At 41.7% G+C, this 22,932-nt stretch overlaps 1 protein-coding gene across 1 annotated transcript in view; it reads left to right on the plus strand.

The window, feature by feature from the left end:
* The window catches only part of LOC103821145 (transcription initiation factor TFIID subunit 4-like), a 145,325-nt gene that overhangs the window by 97,530 nt on the left and 24,863 nt on the right, over positions 1–22,932 (plus strand). Inside the window, exon 14 of the mRNA XM_030227644.2 lies at positions 3,295–3,417. Coding sequence (XP_030083504.1) covers positions 3,295–3,417 — 123 coding nt within the window. The remainder of the gene's footprint in view (positions 1–3,294; positions 3,418–22,932) is intronic.

Consider the following 22,932-nt stretch of genomic DNA (forward strand, 5'->3'; position numbering starts at 1 on the left):
AAGACACTGATGCAATATTCATATAACCTTTGCATAATCCCAGTTATGTATCAGACTGTATTTCTGACCTGCACCTCCCAGGAAACCAATACTTACTCCAGAGCAAAATTTCTTATTCTGCAAAGCTTGACAACTTCGTCTGAGATCACTCTAAGCCAGTTGGCCCTTGCTTAAATATTCATCAGACTTCTGATAATTGTGATAACCCTCGTAGGCTGGCAAGCAAGGCAAATTAGCAAAAAGATGATTGATCTTTTTTTATATGCAGTTTTATCTTCAACCTTTCCTGGATATATGTTATACTATAGTAATAATTTCTTCTCTAAGGTATTTGCCAGTATCTAGATTTGCACATCTATTTACAGTTGCCTTGAAGCCTCATAATTACAATACAGCTGAAATGTCCATTTTCTTTCCCTGACTACAAATAGGGATCAATGGAATTTTAAATGACTGCTCACGGGCTAGCTCCCGATCATGACCTTTGTAAATGATTCGAGCTCTCCACTGTTGCTATCTACCTTGAAAGGGTAAGCGGGCAGCTCTGGCTAACTGGCATTTAATCTGGAAGAGAGCCAAAGATATTTGAGCTAAAAACCTAATAAGAGTTGGCAAAGAGAAGTATGTATAGACCTTTGCACTATTATTGAGATCTTTTTCTACATTTCTTTTTTGTATTTAGGAAATTCTTTTAGCCTGTAGATGAGAGATGTATTTTTAGATAATGTTATACTGGAGTTATGATAATAACTGCACTTGCAAAATGTATGGAAGCATGGAAGTGTAAAAAATGGGGTTTCAAACTCTAAGTGACTGAATTTAATTTTCTGAAGAATGTGAAAATTCAAAATGGTTTGGTTTGGGAGGGATCTTCGAGATCATCTTGTTCATCCCTTGCCATGAGCAAGGGGTTTCAAACTTTGGTGGTGTTTCAAAACAGGTTTTCAAACTCTAGTGGGGTTTCAAAGCCTAAATGGCTGAATTCAATTTTCTGAAGAACGTGAAAAGATGAAATGGTTTGGTTTGGAAGGGATCTTTGAGATCATCTTGTTCAGCCCTTGCCATGAGCAGAGACACTCTTTACTGTCCCAGGTTTCTCTGAGCCCTGTCCAGCCTTGGACACTCCCAGGGACGGGGCAGCCACAGCTTCCCTAGGCAGCCTGTGCCAGGAGCTCAGCACCTCCCAGGGAAGGATTTTTTCCTTGTATCTGATCCAAATCCACTCTCTTTCAGTGTGGAGCCATTCCCCCATGTCCTGTCGCTCCAAGCCCTTGTCCAAAATCCCTCTCTGCCTTTCCTGTCAGCTCCCTTTAGGCACCAGTGAGGTCCTTTTGGGGTCTTTCTCCAGGTTGAACATTTCCAGTTCCAGCTCAGTGCTGTCAGCAGGGTGCTGAGGCTGTGCTTGGTCCCAGTGTCCACATCATGGACAGGGGTGGGAGAGGTGCTGGTGGTGGTTGGCAGTGGCTGAACCTGAGCCCAGGTGTGCCCAGGGGGGCAAGAGGCCAATGGCTCCTGGCCTGGATCAGCAGCAGTGTGGGCAGCAGGGCAGTGCCTGCCCCTCTGTGCTGGGCACTGCTGAGGCCACAGCTCGAGTGCTGTGCCCTGGTGCCCCTCACCTGCTGCCTCCAGCTCCTTGGTGCTGCCCTCCAGGGCTCTCTGGGTCACCTGCCACCCCTCCCCTGGCTCTGGGCACTGCTGGGCCCTGGCACCCTCACCTGGAGCTGGAAACACTCCCTGGCCAGGCTGTGACCAAAGCTGGTCAGGCACAGGGGTGTTGGCTGCCAGATGCAGTGCATCTAGAACTGCACTGAGAAGAGGCATGAGGTGGATCTGCTTTTTCTGGACAGAGGTGGATGGAGGAGGGAGACTCCACACTGGCACTTTATTGCTTCAACCTGCTCTCCTTTTTGCATTGCTTGAAATAGTTCAGCCCTGCTTTTATGTGCAGATCATGTGCAGGTAATGGCTGAGACACTTCTATCTCTGCTTGTCAGTTAACTTTCATTTTAATGAGGAATTGTGCCCGTATCACTCCGTGTTTTTATTACCACCCCTGAATTTCTCGAGGTGTTGCTGTGTGTGCTGCTGCTGAAGCAGGAACAGGAGTGACATTAGTGGGATTAGAAAGGAAACACCTCTCAGTTTACTGATAAATTTTGCAAACCCAAAGTTTTGAGATGAATAAGAATTATTGCTAATTGCTATGAATGCTTTTATCTAAGATAAAAGATAATTTAAGATAATATGCTGTATTGCCTAATCAATTATTCTTCTGTGGTATTGATCAGAATATTTATTAAAATATTAGTGTTCCTGGGAATGTGACACTTATCATTAACACTCTGAAAGAATTCCACAGTTTGTAGTGAATATGCAATCTTGCCTCTCTGCTGGCCAGAAAATTTTCTCCTATTTTCTGTAATGTGCTATATTGTTACATAATGCAGCTGGCAGCTGCTTCAAACTGGTCAAATATATTCTTACCTAAAGCCTAAGCCCAGAAAGCACTTGTAAAGTCAGTTTGTAAAGGTTTTGTGTCAGCATTACCTTTGGCTAGCATTTAGATAGAGATATCTTATTAATTTAGATTTTTTTTAAGAAAACATCAAGTATGTTTGAAAGTCAGAATAAATATAAGATTAAAAATGAGGGTTTTTTTAAAGATTTGAATTGGTATTTCAATTCAGATTGCGTTGGTGGTGCCAGAAGAGTGACAGGGAGAGGGAAAATCAGGCAGGGGGTTCCTGCATCCTAAACCAAGGGCTGGGTGGTGGAATCACACTGGGATGGAGATTCAATCCTGGTTTGTCAGGACTGGGGAAGTTTCTAGCTTATAACTCAGCCCAGCTCAGCTCTCCCTTCCCAAAAAAAGAGGATTTTCCTGCCTGGCCATCCTTCCTGCCATTGGAAAATCCCCAGAAGTGCAGTGCAGGATGGACTGGGAGAGGTGTTGGTTAGAACACCAATGTGACTGATAGGATATTCTTCATATCAGTGTGAAACTGGAGTTGTGTAGTTAGTATATAGGACTTGCTAAGGCAGTTTTTAAGGAAAAGAACGGTGGTTTTGGAAAGAGTTGAGATATTTGGAAGCAGAAATCCTGTGAAGAGTCACAAGAACTTCAGTACCTTCATCACTGCTCCATGGCCAGGCCGCTGAAATAGCACCGGGAGCAGTAAAATGCTCTCAGGGATTGCTCACATGTGACCTCCACCTCGTACTTGCAGGTGTGAAGATAAGTTTTAGATAAGGCAAGAGAATAAAACTAAAGAGATTTCTTTTCCTGTGTGGCAGATGCAGCAGCAGGAGCTTGCCCAGATGAGGCAGAGGGATGCCAACCTGACGGCGCTGGCAGCCATCGGCCCCCGCAAGAAAAGGAAGCTGGATGCTCCTGGCCTGCTCACCATAGGAGGAGAGGTAAGTGTGCACCCAGAGCAGGGGAAATCACTCCTGCAGAGCCTCCCAGGAACAGCTGGAGCTGCTCCTGCTGCTGCTGGCAGGGAAGTGTGTCATTTGGAAATGCACATCAGCACGGGAGCCCAGCTTGTCTTGCCACGGTTAAAATGGCATCGCCTTGTAGTTGTATTTTCAAGTGTGAACTTTCAGCAGGTCATCAAAGAATGTTCTTGAAATAGTTAAATGGGAAGTGTAGGTCTTAAAGTGTTCACTGCCTTTATATCTGCTTTCTCCTCTGCATAATCTGGAAAACTCCAAAAAGAGTAGGGAATGAAGAATTATCTGAAAAAACCTAACTGTAGTCTTGCTTACAGTTTGAACCAAGAGCTTGTAATACCAGTGTGGGTTTGTGATAAATATGTGTCCAAACTTCTTTCAGAATGTCAAGGTGTCCCCCACCACTGCAAAGATGAGTTTATAATCATGCCAGATTGTAATTTCCGTAAGAATACTGTGCTCTAGAAATAGGATTGGGTTCATTAGCATGATTCTCCTGATATTTTAAGTGAAGTAGGTGTGCTGCACAATAGATGCAAAATTGTCCAAAGCCTGATCTGTATTAAGCAAGGTGGAGAGCCAGGGTGATGTGGTAGCAGTGCTGTGGGTGGCTCTGTAAGAGCACTGGGTTGTTTGGTACAGATGCACTTGGGCTGCTTTTCCTTCTGCTGAGTCTGCCCACGCAGTGGAGTCAGAGGAATTCTCCCTATTACATGCCTGTTCTGAGGAAAATGCAAACATTTTGTTTTGAATAGCTAAACTAACAGTTTTGGCTCAGACATTTGACTGTCTAAATGCCAGGCATTTCCAAAGGCCTTTTTGTTTCCCATTTTGGATAGCTTTTATCTGACTTCTCTCTCTTTTCGTGTGCTGAGATTAGTGCTAGGGAATTAGCTGAGCTAGGGACAGAAGTGGATCCTGTTTCTGCTCTAAAATTGACTTAGGATTCAGATACGTAGGAGGTGCTCCCGTTTCTGGTAAAATGTGTTTCAGTCTGAGGGAGTTTCTCAGGTTCTGTTTTGTCCTGTTATTCCCTTCCTTTCAGTCTCCCTCCCTCCTTTATCTTACATTCAGTAAAGAATTCTGTTCTCCCCCACATGCACCTGTAACAAATCTCACAGCAGGCCCAGAGGAGCTTTCATGAGAAGCCTGACTGGGTGGTCGTAGCTTTGGCTTTCCCTCATTTAAAAATAATTTGAACCTTCTAATAGAATGTGGATCCCTTCAGATTTTAACACATCACCAAAGGAACATTTTATCCTAAGGAACAGAATTTAATTTCAATTTAGACAATTAAATGATTTATTTAATTTTCTATTGGCCCTTTAAAAAATTATTCTTTTTAAGTGTTAATAATTTGATGAACAAAATTGTGATCACCTTCAGTGAGTGAAGCATTTCAATCAGAGCTCTGTATCTGAATGGATTATGATGAACAGCTTCCCCCTCTCTCTAGAAGCTCCTCGTTCTCTTGCTGCAGTGCTTCCAGGAAAAATAAAGGTCTGGGGCAAATTCCAAAGGCTTCTGGTTATTTTTGCTTCCTTTTGCTGCTCTCCTAGCCCAAATTTTGCTGAACAACTCTATTGTTCCATTGGCAAACTCTCCTTGAAGTTTGTGCCGATCCATGGATTTCCTGGAGCCACGAGCTGCGTGCCAGTTCAGATGGAGCTGCTGCCATCCCTCTTCTCCTAGCTTCAAACCATCCTGGCCAGCTCAGAGAGATGGCTGCCTGGAAGCTGATTTCAAGGTCTTGGAAGCTGGATCTGCATTATTCAATGTCTTTTGTAGGGAATAGGTCCTGAAGTGCTGCAGAAGCTGTGTCACACAGCTTGGCTCCTAGAAACTCCCTTTCTGCTCTTCTTCTGAGCTTATTAGGGCTGCTATGCAGAAATAAACTCACCTCCTCCAAAATGTTTCCCTGTAAAAAGGTACTGGAAATTTCTGTTATTTGTCTAAGACTGTCTGATATCTCTTCTTTGGGTTTCTGGAGGTTATAAACATCATTATGTTTCTGTGTTCTGTGGTACCAACACCCCCTGAGCCCAATTCCACCTTCAAATATCCAACCTCCTCTATGGTCTAGGACACTCTGATTTCTCCCAGCCATTTCTAAGCTGCTTAAAGCCCTTGCTGCTGATAATCTGTGCTTGCAAGGTCTGATTTGGCCAGAGCTTTTTTGGACTGCTCTTTTTTTGGTCAGAATACACTTTTTACATTGAAGATGCTACTCTCCTCATTAATATTTTTGAATTACATGTCTGCTTTTGTTGCAGATGGGACCTTGCATGTTTACTGGTCCAAAGAGATGTCATTTACAAATCATCCCACCCTGGCATGTTCCTTTATTTTCCCTTTTCTGAACTAACTCTTGTTTGACACTTTACTTAGTTGCATTGGCCATTTTTCAGTGAGCAGTGCTGAAGTTCAGTCCAGCTTCTTGGTTTAACAGAACTATTAAGAATTTCTTTTTGGAAATTTGATCCTTTTAATAACACCCTTTTCATCTGAGCAGGAGGCTAATTTAAGAGTAGTGACAGATATTCTACTAAAGACATGAAGTTGATGGAAAAGATTAGTATTTCTGTTATTCAAGTACTGTTTGTTACCTAGAGAGACACAGCTCTTCTACAGCTTTTGGAAATGTGAAAAAGCTTGTGTTAACAACTGTATTTTCTACCAGCACTTTGTTTGAGAGTATTTTCTTTAAACTTTGTTCTCTGTCTCACATTGCCAGAGCTCATTTGGACTTATTTGCTTGTTTTCAAGCCATAGCTAAATAGATTTTTTTTTTTTTTTTAATGACAGGATTATTATAAATTATCAAGACCAGGCCCATCATTGCTGGACTAGTACAGCTAATTTTTTTTTACTCTTTTTACCTGGGGACATGAAAAATCATCAGTTTTGGAGTGAGGTTATTTTTACATGTTTTTTTGTTTGTTTTTTTTTTAATTTGCTTCTGTGTACAACCATATTAAAAATGCCTTTCCAAAACATGGGAACCATATTTTGTAAAGCAGTGGATGAGCAGGGGCTTGGTGTTCCCAAATAAACACTGCTGCCAAGTGAGTGACTGGTTTCAGCCCACAAATACAGAGTGGGCTCATGGCACTGTCCCAGTCCCCATCCCTGCATTCCTGCCCTTCCCTTGGCTTGGCTCTGGCTCTGGCACCCTGGGCTGACCCTCCTCCATTTCAGAAACAGGAAGAAGACTGATCTAACAGCACTAAAAAGTGAATAGTTCTGCTTGCTTGCTGAAGTAGTTTGGCCTAGAGCCCAGTGAACACTGGAAAAGGAACTTACAACCAGACAGAGACAGCAAATGTGAGATCACCTGCACTTCATTCTCTGCCTTTTCAGTGCCTTTCGTGGCTGCTGGTTTTTTAGATGATCTGCTAGAAACACAGCTGCCTCTGCAGCAGCCAGCAGCTCATCAGAAATTCAGCCTGCTTCTTATTATAATGTGCTTTAGATCAAGAGTGAAGGAGAACAGGTAAAGGGAAGCGAGATGCCTTTGGAAGGATTCGTCTTCTCTGCTTGGCAGAGTTGAAAATACTCATTTGTGGAATTTTACAGGGGCTTTCCATTTCTTCAGTAATATTAGACAAAAATTATTGGAAAATATCTTCTCAAGTCACAGCTTTTTGGAACTCAGCTTTATTATCATTATTATTATTATTAGCAGCAGTAGTAGTACCAGTAGTAGCAGTAGTAGTAGTAGTAGTTGTAGTAGTAGTGCTGCCCAACTCTGCTCTGTGCTGTGCTCCTGTGATGCTCAGCAGTGGGTGACACAAACAGGTCACAACATTCAGGACAGCAAGCTCTGAAGTTCTTCAGTTAGCATCCCTAAGCACCTTTAATGTCAGATTCAATAGAAGGTTTGGGATGCTTTTTTTTACCTTAGTTGCTTTTGGATTGATTTTGAGTCTATTCAGTTAACATTTTTAGTGTTTTTTTCCCTTGAAATTCCCTTAATTCTGAGAGTCAGAATTAAAATTTTGGTTTGTTTATGATATAAATATTTGCATGTAATTGCAAGAGTTGGAGCTTTAAAAAAAGGATTAGCCATTGCAAGACTAGGTTAGGTGGCTTTAAAAGTTAAATATTTGAGTACTGCTAAGGTGGCATGAATGCAGAATTTGCATATTTTCAAGTCCTTCATTTCTTATTACAGAAATAAAGTGTAGAGGTTAAATACAAGTATTTTTCTGCATTTAATAATAATAACAATAATTAAATTATTTGGCTTTTCATCAAGACCTATGGCTAGTATCCCAAAATACATAAATATAGAGTATATGTTTGAAATATCTGAGGGTATAATTTGTTTAAATATCAAGTGAAAGCCCTCTCCTGGTACTTGCTGGCACAGATGGTTTTTGAATACTGAGCTTCCAAAGGCAGCTTCAGGGCTAGTTCAGTGAATCACTGCTTATTGAAGACAGTCATTTTAGGGATAAGAAAAAGCCCTCTTCCTCACACAGCAGCAGAGCAGTCATCTTAAGAATATTCAGCAAACTATCCCAAAGAGCATCTTTCAAAATGTGCAGGACCATATGTTGGGCCAGTGCTCAAGGGAGATCTGGTACCCTGGCTGTTTTCTCATCCACTCTATTCCAGCCCTTATAACAGTCAAGAAATATAATGTTCTTGCAGATGTGGAAAGTCCCAAAAGTAACAGTTAAAACAGAGATGTTTTGTGTAGAGAAAAGCTAATTACTGAAGTGTTGTGAGGTGTATTTTGGGTACCAGGCACCACATTTTTTAATTAAATTAATCTTTCAGATGGTATAATTTGAGTGTTTTAAAGCTGGTTTCATGTTTAGGTTTTGTACAAAGCATGATTAAGATTCTGGTTTAAGACACTGAAATCTGTGTTGTACCAGAGGCAGACTTAGAGAAAGTTACTTAAGATTTCTGTCTGTTAGGTCTTTACACTTTAGGAACTCCTGATTTCTAAGTGGAAATGTAAGGATGGAGTCAGAATTTTGTGGGAAGCCCTTGGGTATGAGCTGTAGTTGGAAAACAGTACTTTTGGCTGCAGTCTCTTTTTGGTGGTGCAGTATTGAATGTGATTCATTTCACCATTTCAGCTGACATTCTCACCTCATGCTTGGGTTGTCCATGGACATTTCAGCAACACCTGCAATTATCCCTCAAATCCACTGTCAATATTTTAACAATTTTAAGAAGAAATCAGGATGCTAGGTAATTTTCTCTTTGGAATGGGTTAGACATGAGCTGTCTCTTGGAAAACCTGGCCTTGCTTCCTTCCTTTCTTGCCCTTTGAAGCCATAAGAGATGTGTGGTGTGTCCTGCAGAAGTCTCTGTTGCAGGAGGGTTGTGCCTTGGCTTCTGTCCAAAGCTTCTACTCAGTGAGTATCACCCACTTCAGAAGGTCAGGAATCAGCCAGTACCTGGGGCATTACTGCTCCTGACAGACCCACAGAACTAGAACCAAGGAACAGTCTTTTATTTGGGGGGAGAACACCAATCATCAGCCCTGAGGTTCTCTGGGCAAGTCTTTAGGCTGTTCTGGAGCTAAAGTTGATTTTATGGCATCCACTCTCAAAGTTCCTTATTCAACAACTCAGGTCATCCTACTGTAGGGTTGGCTCTTGATAAATTACTTTTTGTTTAAAAGTGCTCTAGATATGTTTAGAAAGCCCTGGAATCTAAAGCCCTTTGCCCTGGTTAAGCTTGAGTTATATGGAAGAGATACAATGGAGCAGAACACCCTTTGCAAGCATTTATGCATCAAGAAGTTAAACTTTGCTTTTTGTGCTTTTTAAGCCTGTAGACTAAGAGCAGAACAGGAGGAATTTTAATGATTTGTTGTATCATTACCTTTTCAAGCACTCTTTGCTCCATGTCTCATTGGCATGATAGAATGCAGGGTTCTCTCAGACCTGTTTTGGTGCAGGATTTCACTGCTGCTGACAGTTATAATTTCATTTGAGGTATTCCAAAACTATCACTTACATTTATGGGTTTGAATTTTCCAGGAGACAGAAAAAAGGAGTCTGTCCTTATATTTTTTCAAATGGAATTACATGCATACTGCTGTATAAATCTTTGGAAATCTCAAGTTTGGCTTCAACTTCTCTTTTACTTCTGTTTTATTTTACTTCCTGTTTTCAAACTGAAATCAGTATTAAAATAGTTCACCATAAATGTGTTGGTATCTATTTCAAAAACAGTATTTTGAAACACTCTATACATGATATCCTAATTAGTAATTGCACCTTTTTCCTAATTCTTAAATGAATGAGACTTCAATTTAAAAATTAATTGCCCTAGTGATGAGTTTTCATTTTTAAAAAATTAATTCAAACTGTGTTTTAGCCCATGATAACACAAACTGGGTTTTTTTAGACTTCTGGTTTTATTTTGTGAAACAAAACTTCCAGCATTACTCTGATGCTTGATAATGCAATGTTTACACTGATGATTAATAATTGTGACTGGGAGTGAATGTTAGGAATACATTTCTGTGCCTGTTGCAAGCAGGCAGGAGTACAGGCAGTGAGTCAGGAGGCAGGAGAACATTTTTGCATGGATCTCAGTTCACAGGAGGAAAACGCCAGGCAGCAATGCAAGAAAATAGCAAGTGGGCTCTGTGCCAGGAAAAACATTCTTTTTTACTAGTAGAACAGGTTTGCATGCTGTGTGTATTCCTTTGATCTATGGAACACAAAATATTCTGACAGAGGTTCAATGATATTAATAATTTTTCCTTATTGGCCAAGACAAATTTGATTTTTACTTCCATGGAGGGGAAAGTTGGTCCCACCTGACTGCAGGATGTTGATGTAGCATGCAGGAGGAGACCATGAGAGCATTTTTTTCTCTGCTTCTCAAAGATTTCTACTGCATTCTTACTTAAATAGTTTTTTGTTCTCTTTTTTTATTAATAGAAATGGAAATCCTCCTCCTTGGTTATAAAAAAAAATTACTTCATTTTTAAGGAGAAAATTGCATCAATATAATAATAAATACAATTGTTTTATTTATGGATACCTTGTAAATACAGTGAGTGCAGCTTATTAGCATGGAAAATGAGAACTTGGCACAAAGGTGTCTGAGTAGCTAAGAGTTCATCCATTATTTCTCAATCCCTGTGGAGTTCTACTGCTATTCCTGTGTTTTTCTTGCAGAAAGCTACCTTGAGGATGTGTAGGGACAGAGGGTATATGAGTTTGCATTTTGGGGTTTTTTTGGGAATTAGTTTTGGCTTGAGTTTTTCTGTATTTTCGTTGTCTTCTCTCTGTCTTCCTGATTTTCAGACACTGAAGGATAGAATCTATTTTGCAGTCCCTGTTTTTCTGATGCTTGTAAATACAGATTTTTTCCTTCTTCTGGCTAAGTAAGACTGGTAAGGCTAAGAGAAAGCATGGAAGGTCTGGCAGAGGGTTTGCCCCTTGACTTTAGGAGGTGAGGCCCAAGGTGCTGTGACAATTTCAGATGACAGTGAAAATAATTCTTAAAACCTGACCAGAGAATTTTCAAGATGTAACTTTTCAACCTGTACATGGAAAGATTCATAGCTGTATCTTAAGGTGGCAATGTTTCCCATTGAAGTCATTCTTCCCTAGAGCAATCAAATGAATCACCAAATAGATTAATTTCCTTCTGTTTCAATCCTGTTCAGTGCTAGGTAAATTTTGTGGGATAATCTTTTTCCTCTTTGGCTAAACTATTTTTTACTGAAGTTAAGGTTTGGAAAAAGTCTGAAGAACTTAAAATTAAGTATTAAGATGCACATTTTTGGATTTTTTCAGCCAGTTCTTTTATAGGCAAAGTAATGTGTTGATCCTACAGAGAGTGACAATTAGTCATTTAATATTTTTAGTTTACCCTGGGCCTTTGGGCAAACAGTTTTGGACTTAAAGGAAATTTGGTTGCCAGTTTCTAAAGTAAACAGCCAACCTAGAAGTGCTGAACAGAAGTTATTTGACCTGCTGCCAGCTGCAGAACCAGACCATTGTCCAAGCTGGGTGTCCCTGTGGTGGGAATGAAAGTCCAAATAAAATAAAAGTCCACTTCACTCTTCCCCTGCTTCCAGTGAGAGAGGGCTGGAGGCAGAGGGGTGAGATAACAATTTACTGAAAACAAACAGCAGTGGCATAGAAAGGCACAGGGACACAGCAGCAGCCATAGCAAAAGGGCACAAAAGAGCAGGAGGGGTGCACACAGAGGGAGTTCCCACCTCAGCTCCGTGTGGCTGAGGCCAAACCAGGACAAAACCAAGGTGGTGGCACTCCCACAGCTGCATTTTCTGCCCTGTGCCAGCAGAAGCAGTGAGGGACAAACCCCCAGAGCCCTGGCTGGTCAGTGTGGCACTGCCTGCTCCTGGCTGTGCTCAGCAGGGCTCTGCAGGCTCCGTTCTCTGCCTGGAGCTGCATCCACACCCCAGCCCTGTCCTGCTGAGGACACTCCACAGTGCTGGTCCAGCTGCTTCCTGGGTAGGGAACCCAACAAAACACCTCAGTTCTGGTGTATGGCCACATCTGCTTCCCCCTGAAGCCACATCCCAAGTGATGGTGTGGGTGGTATGGAATAGCAATGGCCATGCCCCCCCTGCACTGGCACTTTGCATTTTGTACAGCTGAATGTGGTCTGTTGGTAAAAAACTAGGAGTTCTTAAATTAAAAAGAAAACAAAACAAAAGCCTGACAGACAAACATTTAATTCAGAACTTGCTGTCTTATTATGTGATCAAAAAATTGTCCCCTCATTTTCAGTAGTCTGATTGAAAACAAGCTTAGTGTGTAAGAAAGAGAAATGAAAAGAGGCCTTTCATGCTTTCCTTTTACCCTGTGCAAGTCTTCCAAGATTTTGCTGTAAGTCAGAACATTTTTATGAGTGTTTAATATGTGCATATCATATGGATATCTGTGCACAAAATTTAAAGGCAGGTCCCTATTACAGGCTTCATAAGTGATGTCATCATGAAATGACACAATATCAGCAGTTTGTGGTGCAGGCAAATTTATTTTGACCAACTTTGCTGTTCAAGGAACATGGTATATTTTAATCCCTTTGATCTATTCTAAATTGTAAGAGTATTTTGAGCAAATACTTGTTTCATCTGGAAAGGAATGCTCACCCTTCTTTTTCACAGGCTGACCAGTCTCCTACTGGCTGCACTCCTCCTCCAGAATTTGGCTGAAATTTGCCAACAATAAAATTCAAAGGTGGAGCTCAAATATTTAAATTTGGAGCTGAAACAAGCTTTTCAACTTTGTCAGAAACTGTTCACAGATAATGGAACAGTGTGCTTTGCACATCCTTCCTTTGTAGGAGTGATGGCAAAATGGGTCCTGTTTGGCCACATTCATGAGAAGTTGAGCGTTGGAGCTCCAAACCTGCAAGGACATGTGCACATGCTTAACTTTAGCAGAGTGCTGAGTTTGTTTGAAGTCAGTAATGTGCCTCGTGTAGAACATTAATTACCTGCAATCAGCTTTTGTTGGAGCACTGTGTTCCTGTCAATCTCCCTGTGCTTCCCACTGCAGGAGCTCGGCTTTGCTGATCCCTGACTGGTTCTGGTGGAGGAAAACACTTTCTTTTCTATACTTCCTTCTATACTTCTATAGTAAAAGCAGGGGTTTCTGTCTAGAAATTGTCATACTGCATGCTTTTGGAAAGTCTGGTGCATCTTTGACCATGGAGGTCTTTGGGACTAATCAGTGTGTGTTAAATGCAGGTTTATGAAGTTTCCCAGTGTGTCTTGGATATTATAGGCAGTATTTTGCTTTCAAAGAAAAAAATACAGTAAAAATAGCTAAGAGTGGGATCTTCATCTTGGTGTTCCTTTTGTTACATGCTCTGTTCTAGTGAATGGCTAGGAAAAAAGGGGGTTTTTGTTTTTGTTTTGCCTGGAGTCAAACAGGAGCATGCTGGTTAAAGGGATTCTGTGGGGGCTGGAGAGAGCCTGAGGGAACTCGGAGAGACATCTACCACCAGCAGCTTGTCTGTTCTAGCTAATTATAGCTGGGGTACTGTTTACTTTAGTGGTGTACTCCTTATTTATTAGTTACTTGGTTACTGCTTGCCTTCAAGTTACAGGCTGGCAGCCAGTTCCTGCAGGGGAGGTGCAATAGGGAGGGAAGGGCATCAGGCAGAACTGCAGCTCCCGACCTTGGCAAGATTTCTGAGGCTGGTGGAGTTTGGGATTTTTTTAATGCTGGCAACCAGAGAGATGGTCAAAAAGAGAAGCAGAGAAGTTAAAAAATAGCAACAACTTAAGGAAATGTTTTACATCTAGAAGGACTGTGGTGATAAAATTAGCGTGAGTGTCTCCATGACTTGTAAGTCAGACTTGGGTTTTCCCCTCCTTTTCCTCCTGTCTTTGGAAAAAAATCTGGCTTTTTTTGGCCTATGTGAAGTTACAATGATTTGCATAAGATTCCAGTCTTTATAGCTTTTTAACCAGTGTGAGTTTGTGGGATTCTGGAGTTAGTTTCACGGGGTGGTTTTGCTAACAAGTTACAGATCTTGCATGACTGAATAGACATACAGACATTTCACAGTGCTAACTAAAACTAAGTTAAATTACTACAAAACTTGGGGATGGAAACCATGGGCCACTTAGGAGTCCCAATCTTTAAGAGTCAGACCTCTGGACTATTGAACCACTTTGGGAATTCTTACCCTGCCTCACCCTCCAACTTTTCTGATGAGCTTTGAGCTGGCCTGTGGCTGAGGTGTCTGAAGGAGGTAGTACAGTGGACCTATTTTCACTGGCTTTTGTTATTTTGTTTATAATACTCTTGGTTTAATAGTTAGCTCAGCAAAAAAAAAGGGCAAAAGCAGCAGTGTTGTATGGGAAGGCAAATGAGGAGAATTATGAAGTTTTCTGCAGCTGTGTTTGAGAAAGTAGAAGGTATCATAAATAGTGATTTCTGTGCTGCAGCAGCATTAAAATAGTGTTGGTCCATGCTATAGTTTAATCAAGAAAGGGGATAATTCTCCAGTCTTTTTGAGCATGACACTCTCTTGCAAAGCCAGCCTAACAAGAGCTGAACTCCTATGTGATGCACCAATTACTGAGCAATTTTGAGGAAGCTCTGCCAGGAGAATGAGCAAAAAGTTCCATTAAAGAAGGCAAAGTTCCTGTCTGCAAAGGAGAAGGAGGAATACAAGGAGCACAACAGGTTAAACAGCCTTGGCCAAAGAAGTGAGTACCCCTAGGCAGAGCAGCATCTCTAATCAGTGGTAGTGGTATGAGCTCTGAGGGGAGGGAAGTTCAGGCTGGTGCTCTCATGTAACATTAAAAAGGACAAGCAGTCTGTCAGGGGAAACAGTCATTGGTGTGGGATTTCTTCTCTTGATCAAAAAGACAGCAGCACTGCAGCCTGCTCTGTCTGTAGGGGAGGTGTTGGCAGAGGGCATTTTTTTTCCCAGGCCATAGCAGTGGCCTGTGGTACATTTTTCCTAATCCATAAAAGATGCCACCTGCATTTCTCTCTTTTGCAGGCTTTTGTTAATCCCTCAGTTTTCTCTTTTTATTTTGTTTTCATTTTTATGCTATTACAGTTTTTTAAAAAGCAACTTTAAGAGACACCTCTACAAAGCAAAAAAATGAGCTACATCTAATGGCCTTGAAAAATGTGCCTAGTGCTTGTCTGCAAAGCCAAAATGACTTTTCTCATCTCTGTAAGTCATTTTTATGAATAGCATTCCATCTCAGTATCTTAAAGCTCAATTGAAGGAGGGAAGGGGAAACAAAGTGCACGCTGCACAAGCTTGCCTCCTGCCCCTGGACACCACTGACAGCCATAGGTGTGTTGCATTTTGGTAAAATTTGCATTGCCACAAAATTCTTTTAGCAGAAGTTTTTACCTTCAGCTGAGTAGCTGCAGTGAGATGGGATGAATTTGCTGCTGCTGACTTAACTTTTACCTTGCTAAGTAAGTGAACAATGAAGAACTGCAGGTGCTGTTCCCTGCTGTTCTTGTCAGCTGTGCAGGTAGTCAAAGTAATAATAAATTGCCTGTGATGTTCAGAGCAAACATACATCAAGATTTCAAGTATTCTTTTCAAAATATTTTTAAATAACTTAGAACCAATATAAAAGGGTTTCCAGAAGAAAATCAGAAGGTAGGTTTTTTCTCTCTAAAGAAATAAATAAGGATTGCATATTTGGGAGTATTTGACATCATGTCTTATGTCTTGATTGAGAATCCAGAAGAAGAATTATTTACTTCAAGAAGTACTATGAGCCTGAATCTCCAGTTAGTTGGTTTTTAATATTGTGAACTGTTCCTTATTTTAAGGAGCTTAACTGTACTGGGACATGTTCTGTGGCTTCTCCTGGTTGTGGATAAGAAGTAGAACAACAGGTGATTTGATTCCACCACAGGTCATTCATTTTCAGTTTTGACTGTCCAAATCTCTTAAGCAATAGAACATTATTTTAGAAAATTCCTAATGAAGAGCATCTGCAGTAAAGTCTTAAAGTACATGCTAGAGTCACCTGTTTGTCCTAATCTGGTCTGTGCATGATCAAATCTGGGTGTGTGCATTGTGTATTTCAGGGTGATGTCTGCCCACTCTGCAGCAATTAGGGGAAATTACAGATGTTTAATGAGCATTTTAATGCTTTGCAGTTGATATTGTTGATAGGTACTGAGGGCTCCAATGTTCCAAGTGTCTTCAGAATTCTCTACCTTGATCTATTTTGTGGCCCATGAGTAGATATTATTCACATCTAGTATTTATTTTAGCTATAGTGATTAATACTTCAGTTTGACCTATTGGGGTTTCTTTTCTACAGTGCCATATATAAAAAAATGTAATGCAATCCATAATTCAGCTTGTGCAGCCTATGTTGGGCTGTAAATCCTGCTTGGTCTGCAGTCAAATGCATTTCTTATATTACCTCTACTGGGATACAAGATTTTGTGGGGTTCATACAACTTCTAAAAAGTTATATATTGCCTTTTATCCTGGTGGTGATGAAGACCAATTACTTTTTAACATAATTTCCTATATTTTGGCCCTTACTCTCTAGGTATTATATACTGCTGTGGTAAATTTATTAAGTTTTACTGGGTGTGTGGGTGGGAGAGAGCAAAGCTATGTTTCTTCTTGTGTAACTGTTATTCTAACTACATATTCTACAGAATTAGATTTTTGTTTGTCATATTTAAATGATGAATTTAATGTAAGCCTTCTAATTTCAAAATAATTTTTAATGAGGCAGTATCATCTGTAACTTCTGAGTTATTTAAATAGTGCATATACTGAGATTCATTGTTTTTTAAATTAAATGTGTAATTCTATAAACCTTAACAATAGTTATACATTTTAAGACTTTGAGGGAGGTATTTTTATCTCCAGCATTCAATTGTTTTATGTAAGTAGCTCCTTTATGAAAACTTCAGATTTGTGCTGCATTTCTGATACAACTTTTCTTTGGAAGAAGACCCAGGAGCAGCTCATGAGGAGCTTTTAGTGTCCTCTCCTTGCCCAGAGAAAGGCACTGCCCTGTCCCTGCTGGGATGGGTGTCCCTTGGATCCTGAGCCCTGTCCCTGCAGGGATGGGTGTCCCTTGGATCCTGAGCCCTGTCCCTGCTGGGATGGGTGTCCCTTGGATCCTGAGCCCTGTCCCTGCTGGGATGGGTGTCCCTTGGATCCTGAGCCCTGTCCCTGCTGGGATGGGTGTCCCTTGGATCCTGAGCCCTGTCCCTGCTGGGATGGGTGTCCCATGGATCCTGAGCCCTGTTCCTGCTGGGATGGGTGTCCCATGGATCCTGAGCCCTGTCCCTGCTGGGATGGGTGTCCCATGGATCCTGATCCCTGTCCCTGCTGGGATGGGTGTCCCATGGATCCCTGATCCCTGTCCCTGCTGGGATGGGTGTCCCATTGATCCCAGATCCCTGTCCCTGCTGGGATGGGTGTCCCATGGATCCTGAGCCCTGTCCCTGCTGGGATGGGTGTCCCATGGATCCCTGATCCCTGTCCCTGCTGGGATGGGTGTCCCATGGATCCCTGATCCCTGTCCCTGCTGGGATGGGTGTCCCATGGATCCTGAGCCCTGTTCCTGCTGGGATGGGTGTCCCATGGATCCCTGAGCCCTGTCCCTGCTGGGATGGGTGTCCCATTGATCCCTGATCCCTGTCCCTGCTGGGATGGGTGTCCCATGGATCCTGAGCCCTGTCCCTGTCCCTGCTGGGATGGGTGTCCCATGGATCCCTGAGCCCTGTCCCTGCTGTGATGGGTGTCCCATGGATCCCTGAGCCCTGTCCCTGCTGGGATGGGTGTCCCATTGATCCCTGAGCCCTGTGCCTGCTGGGATGGGTGTCCCATTGATCCCTGAGCCCTGTGCCTGCTGGGATGGGTGTCCCATGGATCCTGAGCCCTGTCCCTGCTGGGATGGGTGTCCCATGGGTCCCTGAGCCCTGTCCCTGCTGGGATGGGTGTCCCATGGATCCTGAGCCCTGTCCCTGCTGGGATGGGTGTCAGGTTGGGCAGACACCCTGAGCTGTGTCCCGTTCAGCCCCGCAGTTGCTCACACTCCGCTTGCAGCGCAGCCACCCCAGGCTCAGAGCTGGCAGCCAGCCCCAGGGTGCCCTTCAGAGAACCCCTGCACCTGCTGGGCTGGAGCTCTGAAGGGAATTGTTCTCCCAGGTGTGATAACAGGACCCTTCTGGCTGGCTGTGCTGGGACACAGATCCATGAGAAGCATGTCATGGTGACAGAGCTCTGCAGCAGTCATGCTTTGTCTCAGTTGATGGGGGACTTGCAGCACACAGGGTAATTCGTGTTGACAGTAAGAACTTGCAGATAGGCAGCCTAAAATGGTGAAATCATTATAGAAATTTATTTAACTGGTTGAGTGGCCATAGCAGATTGGTTGAGCCAGCCAAATCTGAAGACTGTGAGGGTGGTTTCTGCTCTTCTGCTTTTTTTTTTTTTTAAGATTAATTTTTGGCTCATTTATATATATCTTTGGAACATGTTTTAATACATATTTGGAACATTTTTAGGACTTTGAATATTTATACTAATAGCATTAATAGTAATTGGTAAAATATTATGTATATTTTTTCATCTCTGTTCTGACATACAAAAGTTTTGTTGTCATGGTTAAATTTTGAGGAAAAATATTGAAAAGAAGGCAGTCATATAATTGAAAATAAATCCATTGAATTTTTCTTTGCATTTCATCCTCTTTAGAAGAGTGTGTTAGCAATTTAGTGAATAATATAGTTTCACAAGTTGTTTTAATTAATGCACAAACATTTTCGATTTCTTGTTATTCTGTGGTTTTAAATGGCTTATCTGTGACAAAAATCAGAATTTTGTTTACAGAAATTGGATAAAAATGAGGAGCTGCCTTAAGTGTTTAAACAATGCTCTTCATTAAAGAATCAGTTTTTGAGTTACATTTCTTTTTTTTGTTTTAGCAGTGATGTTTTGCAGGCTGATCTCATACTTTCCCCACAACCGCAGAAAATTCTTCTGCTAGGTATTAGCTGCAGCATAATTTTGCCTAATTAAAAGAGAGATGTGACAACCTGGGTCCATAAGTGTAATGCAGGGGCATCCCTAAGTGAAGAACAAGAGGGATGACATTTTGTCACTGCATTTTGTTTGCAGGCAGTGCCAGCTCCTTTTGCCTAAGTGTGACAGTCTAAGCTGTCTTCCTGCAGTTTTTGTTCATCCAGGACCATGCTGGGTTTGAATGACACAGGGAAGCCTGTTGGTCTGGCAATATTTGTAATGCTTTATTATTTTTCTCCAAAGCACCTGATCCCACAGCCAACCCTGTGTATTTATTATTACAGGCAATTGGCTCTTAAAAGAGACCTGGGAGCACCTTCTCTTCTTGACTTTAACCAAAGCCCAGCCAGTCACCCACATTTCTATATTTCCTTAGAACTTAATTTCAACAAGTTTTAGTCATACCCTCTAGGATCTCCATAATACAATTCTGTAGGTACAGCAAATTCCTCACATCGCCGTTAGCAGCCGAGCACAGGCGTGTTACAGACTGAGCACCAGAGACCTAAGTCTGTAGAGAGATGGATGCTTTGAGTATTATCCATATTAAAAAAGAGATATCCCAAACTTTGCATTTAAAAATATTTCTCTGAAGAGTCTCCTTTGGTGTAAATGCTGATGTGTGCTGGCATTAATGGCTGTGTGGAGCCCGCTAGGGTGGGAATTCTTCCATTGTCAGCCTGGCTCTGCTTCCATCTGTGGCTCACTCTAGCTGGCTTTATCTCATGTGCTCTTATCTTGTTCATTGCTATTCATAACCCATACTTTGTGAAGATGGGCCTTTATTCCTAAGAAATATTTGCCAAGTTCCTTGTTCCTTTATGTAAAGGAACAATAAATACTATTTGAACATATATACCTTGGATTTGTTTTCATTCCCAGTTTAATTATGCAGTGTGTATTTTAGACACATATGCCAGATTCTTGTCTTACAGTAATTTGCCTTTGCATGTTAACAAGCACAAAAGGCAAGCAAGCAAAAGCAGAATCACTGTCCAGGAACCATCTCTGTGCAGAGTGATAGCCCTGCTTCAGGAGAAGGCAGCAGCCAGGTGCTTCTCAGCTTCTGGATCATTCAAGGAAATTGTCTCCAAATATGTAGAAGCTGGCAAGTTGTCAGCTGTATGAGAAAAAGAGATCGCTGACATTTGGCTCCACTCCTCTCTTCTCCTTTTACTCCCCAAATTCCTGCTGTGTTCAGCTGGGGAGAAAAAGGCTGCTTGTGTAGTTGGGCCGTGGTAAGCAAGTGGAGAGCACAAGGTGTGGTTTTCAGTATTTCTGCTAACTGCTATCAATCCTGTCAGCTGGAACTGGTGTGTTCCAAACCTCTTCCTTTAGTTTTTCAGGCTGTGGAGTTGAGCTGAGCTATGTGATAGTAAGGGAGAAGTAATTACTAAGAATTCTCAAAGCAAATGGAAGTGCATGGGTCTGGGATTGATGTTCTGATACACTGCTGCACAGGTACTGTTTAAGGTTACCACTTCTGATTGAAGTCTCTTTTTCCTTTGTATGAAAGCAGCATAATTAATCAGGCTGTAATGAATTCAGTTACTGCTAGTTTGTCACCTGAAGAGAGAAGTTACCAGAGCAGGCTGAAATCCAACTGAAAATATGGTCACATTTAGTATTTAAAGAGCTCTTTAAACATGTGTAGTGTAACAGAAGGCACCTTGTGGTTAGGCTGGGAAATGTGTGTTGTATGGCTTGAAATACACCTCCAAAAATAAGTGAAAGATGATACAAAACTCTCTTGTAAATTTTAAATGAAAAAAATACTGTTCTGCAATGCATTTTACAGGTTAGCAAGGGAATGTGTCATTCTAGATAAGGAGTTTGCAGCTCTAAATGTTATCTGATTTATATGTTTAGTTTTGTCTTTATTCACAAAAATCTCAGATTGTTTCAGTGTGAAAGTTACATCAAGTACAATCTATGCCCTCCAAATCAAGAATCACCAAACAAATCAATGTTTTGGTTTGTGGTTTAAGTTGTTACTCTTGGTGATCACTTACAAGTGTTATTTGAACAAAGGGGATGGTTTTGGTGCTGGGCACAGTTGAAGTCATCATTACTGTTTGTGCTGTTTTCAGATGGCAGTGCTGTTTGAATCCTGTCTTTGGTACAGTAGGAAAAATCCATGGGTATGTTTGTTGAAAAAAAAACAAGAAATAAAAATCAGATGCTATGCTTTGCTTTATTTGCTTAGGTGATTTTAAAAATGGCTTTTATTTATATTTCTGAAGGAGATGGTAGTATGGGGCTTCAGAAGGAGTGTGCCAGTGCCAGGACTGCTCTGGCTGCCATCCTCAGTGGCTGGGGAGGTCACTGCCATGGTCTGTGCCAGGCCCTCACTGGGGGCAAAGGCAGCTGGGTCGGTGTGAGCAGGGTGGGGCTGGGCTGGCCCTGCCCCAGTGAATCGGGATCCGGGATAATGACTTCAGCAGGGGGCACCGGGGAGCAGCTGGGGGGCACAAAGCCCTTCATCTGCACAGCTGGATCCGGAGAGAACATCTGTCTGTACTCTTAGACTCGACACTTCTGTTAATACTGGGGGCTGTATTTGCATTTGTTAGATTACTTTGGTAACAGTTCTTTCCCGTCTCTAGTGTTCCATTTCTTTCCATAATCCCCTCTCACAGCAAAATCAGTATTGGCAATTCAGAAGAAACAGAACAATTACTTTCATGTAAGCCTTTAACAATTATTAACTTTCCTATACTTTCCCAGCAATGGTTATATGTGTAAGTCTCAGTAAAGAGCAGCTGTGGAATGAAAATGAAGGAATTACACAAAGAAGCTGTTTTGCTGTAGTGGAGGAGCTGTGTGTGAACTCCCTCCTCGGGCCAGAGCTGAGGAGAAGGAGCCCATGTGCCCATGTTCCTGGGATATTTCAGTCAGAAGGCTCCTCTCTGTGCCTGGGAGGAAGTGGATGGATGATGGGAGGGCAGGATATTTGAATTTACAGGCCAGTGCACACTTGACCATAACTGAGTTGATTATAAACATTCTTTTAATAATTTAATGACAATGTCAAGAACACAGGGAGGAGAAGCTTGCATTCAGAAAAGCAGTGTTGGAAAGGAGCAGTCTTGGTATCTATAGAGCTGCCCTGCTTGCTCCTGTTCATGTCTTTCCCTTTTCTTATATGTTCCCTATGCTTCAGAAAAACAAATCCTGTAAACATTTGCTCGGTTTTGGCATAGAATAATAAAGCAGACAAGTGTCACATGAATGATTGTGACACTTGTACAAATGTCTGTGAGCTCAAACAAGACAGGCAAATTATGTTTTGACCCATTAACTATAGCTGTCTTAGGTAGGAAAAAAATGCCAATTTATCTAAATACTTAACTCAAGCATGCACTTCAGACTTACAAATTTTGCAGAATCATAGCTTCCAAGATGGATAGTTTGCATATTAAAAGCATGTCAAGATGCATCATCGTTCCAGCTTGGCTTTACTGGGAAATCACAGCTTGGGTGCATGGCAGGAAAATCAAGCTGGGTGTTTTCATTCCCTTTCAAACTGATCCAGACCATCCTTTTGCCATTCCTACATTCATCCACTCAGTCGTAATACTGTGGAAAAGAGAATGATGAAGACTTTGACTGTGTCATTCTTTGGCATTATCAACTTCCCAGATTTCCTTTCAGCTTGTCAGTGTCAGGATTCTGGGGTGGTTTTAAGAAGTTCTTTACAGCATGGTGAATGCATCTGACTCCCCAGAAATGAATGTGTGGTAGCCTGGTTGTGGGGCTCAGATGTGATGCTGCAAAGAATTTATTTTGTCTTTTTTGAGATTGAAAAATTTTAAATTTTGATAAGTTTTAATAAAAATTACTGGACTGTGTAAATTTTGCCGTGTCTCAAAATAATTTCAATTTATCATTATTTCCTTTCTAGTGAGGGTGTTTCTGTTGTTACATACCCTCTTGGAGCCTGATACCATGTGAATTTTTCAGCCT

Source organism: Serinus canaria, chromosome 11 (genome assembly GCF_022539315.1).
Source record: "Serinus canaria isolate serCan28SL12 chromosome 11, serCan2020, whole genome shotgun sequence".
Lineage (NCBI taxonomy): Eukaryota > Metazoa > Chordata > Aves > Passeriformes > Fringillidae > Serinus > Serinus canaria.